Consider the following 4,337-nt stretch of genomic DNA (forward strand, 5'->3'; position numbering starts at 1 on the left):
TTATTTTAGATCTGTGTGGCAGCAGCAATATACAGTAAATAAATCAATAAATCCACTGCTTTCTTGTCTCCTCTGAGGTTGGGACTCTAAACAGTGTTCTGTGCTCATCAGTGCAGCCAAAGACAGAACAGTTAGCTTGTTTTGCTCAAACTTTCTCCATGGCATTAGAGCTGGTACACTGTTGTCGCTTGCGAAATCAAAATGATGGCCCCGTGGGTGGAAACTCACAGATTAAGGGGCAGTAATATTATAATGAGATCCCTTTGCGACGTCACTAGGGGAGAGAAATCAGACGCCCTCGTTTTTTCAGACGCTTGCAGAAAAAGTCTTACCAAAACAAAGTTACCGGGTTAATCTTTTTCACGTTTCCTTGGTTGGTAGATGCACCGGGGACCTGATTTTAGCACTTAAAACTTGGAAAAGTCAGATTTTCATTATATGTCCCCTTTAAATGTAAGTCTGTGCTGTTGTGTTGGTTTACCTGTTTAATCATCTGCCAAGTGAAAATCATGAGTCTGATTGCATTTTAAAAAAGCATCTATCATGCCTAATAAACAATAGCCCAGCCTTGCACACGTACCCTCATAAGCGGGTCTTCTAATGATTGGCCTGTATTGGATATGGCCTCCTTGGACACAACTGAATCCCCATTTGCCTGGATCTCCAACACGGCCATCTGAAGGAGTTTACATATTATTTCATAAGGGACTTGTCACATTTCAGTGCTGTAAAGAGCTGTATGTAATAACACTGCCAGCTCATGCTTTGTTGGTATCTCACCTCCAAAGCACAAATCCCAAAGGAAAAGATGTCAATGGCGTAGTCATCTTCACATGCTGAGTATAGAGAAGGAAATATAAAATATATAAACCCAAAAATACTTGTATGTCCGGTCTAAACAAATATCCAGTAGAAAATGCAGTGAAGAAATGGTCACACTCACAGCCATACTCTGGACTGAAGAAGTGCAGGTTCCTCTTGTCATCTCGGTTTTGGTGTAGTTTACCACGGACGCCCCCTTCTGGGAACACTTGGTAAGAGCAGAGGATCAGTGTGGGTCAAGGTCTCATAAAAATACATTTCTTTATTCAAAATAAATGTGGGTTTTTAGTCTTCAGCCATTTTCATTAACAACTATATTACATTTAACCCTATAAAGCCTACTGTATCATTTTATATGCAAATGTACACAAATCTACTATTCCGTCTGTCGTCTAAATTGATAGTTTATCATTTTAAAGCAAGTAAAAGGCCTTTTTGTATCATTTTAATAACATCTGCCTTCAGGTTATGGTTCACATGTTTTGCTGTCAAATTTTTAATGATCTCTAAACGTGAAAGTAGCTTTTATATTGCAAGTAATATTTCAAAACTAACACTTATTGAAGCAACTTAGCTTTACTTGGCTATCCTTATTTAAATCATATTAAAATGTAAGTATCAAATATGATCTCTCAATCATCATTTTATTGTGTTGCATTATGTTTTGCTGCCCGTAATGAAAACATCATGAAATTAAGCATTTAAAGATCATCTTAGTAAGACATATTATTAGGAGATAATATATTTATATTCATATTAATTTCATGTAAGCCGTCTGTTATGAAGATCTCATCACCTTACATTACAAGCTATTAAAATTTCATCTTACTTTTTGACCATATAAATATCAACAACTGTAACAAATGGCATATTTTTGCTCAGTTTGGGCCTCTGAATAAAATGTATGTGTTTTTTCCTCCTTGAGTATGATCTTTATATTCTTCTATGTCACACTACATAAGCAATAAAAAAAACACACATATGCAAACCTTTTTTTCTAAGAGTTTTTGTAAATAGTTTGTCTAAAGGTTCAAAAAATGTCTCAAAAATTAGACTTTTTTTTTCGATTGAATATACATTCGCATGAAAAGTTTTTATCAGTGTTGGTTTTATGGTAAATTTGTTCATATTGCATACTGAATGAGGTGTTAAAATGGCTCTTACCATTCACAAAGAGTCGATGCCAAACTACAGAGAAAAAACAGAAATGAAAGAAGACAATGGATGATGATTATACAGATTTCGTTATTTCATTACCTTCATTTTTGTGCGCATAAGTGCTCCATAAACACTGGTTTACTTTTCAGTCAAGAAACATTTGTTTTTAATTGGATCTAAATGTTTGCATAAATATTTTTTTCATAATTCTTTCAAACAATAAATGTGCTTTCTCAGTCAAAAATTAGACTAAAGAGTGGATATTTCACTTAGAGGAGAAAACAAAAAGGCTGAAAGTGCAGGGAAAAAATATACCTGATCCAATTTTAATGAGGCCGTTGTGTTGAATGAAGATGGTGTCACATGTGAGGTTGCCGTGAATTATGGGAGGGTCACAGGAGTGCAGGTAACTGATAAGTGGAAGAAGTTGCATGCTTGTTAACAAATTTTCATGTCTGAACACACACAAGCACACACACACACACACAAATGAAGGAGTGTGTCACCTGAGGGCAGAGAGGATCTGCGTACACCAGCGTTTCCAGGCCTGAATGTATCACATAAACACAAAAATCACAGCATTGCACAATAATAATCATGTGCATCATATATTTAGACATCAGTCTGGGACTAAAAATGCTTATGAAAGCCTGACCTTGACATTCATGCACTTGTGGTTTTTCTTGGTCTTTTTAAGGAACTGTTTCAAGCTGCCAGACGACATGTACTCTGTGATGAACACAACCTGTGAGGGATATAAAAAGAAAAGCTATTTCCATATAATGGCCACTTCAGCTTTATACCAAAACAAGAAGAGTTATTTTAGAAAAAATTATCTTAGACTTTTTAAGCTCACACTTCCCATATCTGACAAGTTTATGTGGCCAGATATGATATTTTTTCTGTTCAGCCTCCATTTGGTTTATCAAGCTTGAGACTTCAGCAATGCTCTCGCCATTGATTTTGATTTTATTTGCATAATAAGAATTTTTAAGGTCTTTTAGGTTAAATACTGGCCTTACTACTTAAGTGAATACTTAAATGATACATTTCACCTATGAGAGATACTTTGCTGTAGTTATTATTATCAAAAGGACATCGATACCAGCAGTGTGTATCTGTGTGTGTTACCCGAGCATGATTGTCCCCGATGTCCAGCCAATATTTGTGAAATTTGATGATGTTTGGATGATCCACCTGCATCAAGTTCTCAAACATCTCCTTCATTTTGTCCTACACGAATACAACACACAAAACAAATCAAACACATTTGAGCATGTTAATCATTTTAACTATCACATACTGACACTACTGTTCAAAAGTTCAGGGTCAGTATGATTTTTAAAGAAATTAATGCTTTTATTCAGCAAAGATGCACTAAATTGATCAAAAGTCACAGTAAGGACATTTGTAATGTTACAAAAATGTCTATTTCAAACTAATTCTGTTCTTTTAATCGTTCTATCAAAGAACGCTTAAAATAATGTAGCACGGTTTCGAGAAAAAGTATCAAGTAGTATAACTGTTTTCAGCATTGCTAATAATAATAAATGTTCTTGAGCAGCAAATCAGCATATTAAAATGATTTCTGAAAGATCATGTGCCACTGAAGACTGGAGTAATGATGCTGAAAATTCAGTGTTGCATCACAGGAATAAATGACATTTTAAATTATATTTAAATAGAAACCAGTTATTTAAAATTATAACACAATATTACTATTTTTACTGTATTTTTGAGCAAATAAATGCAGCCTTAGTGAACATAAGAGACTTCTTTTAAAACACCTTACCAACACCAAACGGTTTTGAACATTTGAACAGAAATGTTTTTTTGAGCTCTCACCTCCACTGTCTTGAAGACCTTCTTGTCATGGAAGAGAACCTCATTCCAGACCACCTCAACACCCTCTTCAGTGTCCATGGCCAGAGAGGCGCTCTCCACTCCAGGAACATTGCCCTGACTCACCTGCAGGGGGAGACAAATAGTCACTTTTAACATCCACAATCCATTCCACTGTAAGTAACCTAAAAATTCACAATATCCTCTTATGAGTACTGGAATAAAGTAAGAGTGATGTGTCACTTGAGTGGGGAAATTATCAGCTGCTGAATTTAAATGTAATGTGACATAAGTATTTAAAATACTATCAGCTGCCCTGCATTGATTGTAGTGAAAGACATACAATATATTGATCAGACTGATCAGCATTCTGTCTAGTGTCCTTTCTAGAGTTTTATAATCATTTATAAATAATTAAATAATATATATTTTCTAAAATATATAAGACATGCTCTGTTTTTAAATATTTAAAAATTAATTTTGAGTAAAAAATTATGTAAAATTTGTTTTATTTT

At 34.6% G+C, this 4,337-nt stretch overlaps 1 protein-coding gene across 1 annotated transcript in view; it reads right to left on the reverse strand.

Annotated features, from left to right (window-relative positions):
* Window positions 1-3,948, reverse strand: part of LOC107657748 (nuclear receptor-binding protein 2-like) — a gene marked incomplete at its 5' end in the record, with an annotated part of 13,339 nt that extends 9,391 nt beyond the window's left edge. The window contains 9 exons of the mRNA XM_016445972.1: window positions 581-676; window positions 781-836; window positions 944-1,030; window positions 1,987-2,010; window positions 2,296-2,390; window positions 2,487-2,527; window positions 2,636-2,725; window positions 3,112-3,213; window positions 3,826-3,948. Of these exons, the coding sequence (XP_016301458.1) occupies window positions 581-676; window positions 781-836; window positions 944-1,030; window positions 1,987-2,010; window positions 2,296-2,390; window positions 2,487-2,527; window positions 2,636-2,725; window positions 3,112-3,213; window positions 3,826-3,948 (714 nt within the window). The remainder of the gene's footprint in view (window positions 1-580; window positions 677-780; window positions 837-943; window positions 1,031-1,986; window positions 2,011-2,295; window positions 2,391-2,486; window positions 2,528-2,635; window positions 2,726-3,111; window positions 3,214-3,825) is intronic.
* Between the last annotated feature and the right edge of the window lie 389 nt (window positions 3,949-4,337).

The sequence above is a fragment of the Sinocyclocheilus anshuiensis genome, unplaced genomic scaffold, assembly GCF_001515605.1.
Source record: "Sinocyclocheilus anshuiensis isolate Anshui unplaced genomic scaffold, SAMN03320099.WGS_v1.1 scaffold119, whole genome shotgun sequence".
NCBI classification, from domain to species: domain Eukaryota; kingdom Metazoa; phylum Chordata; class Actinopteri; order Cypriniformes; family Cyprinidae; genus Sinocyclocheilus; species Sinocyclocheilus anshuiensis.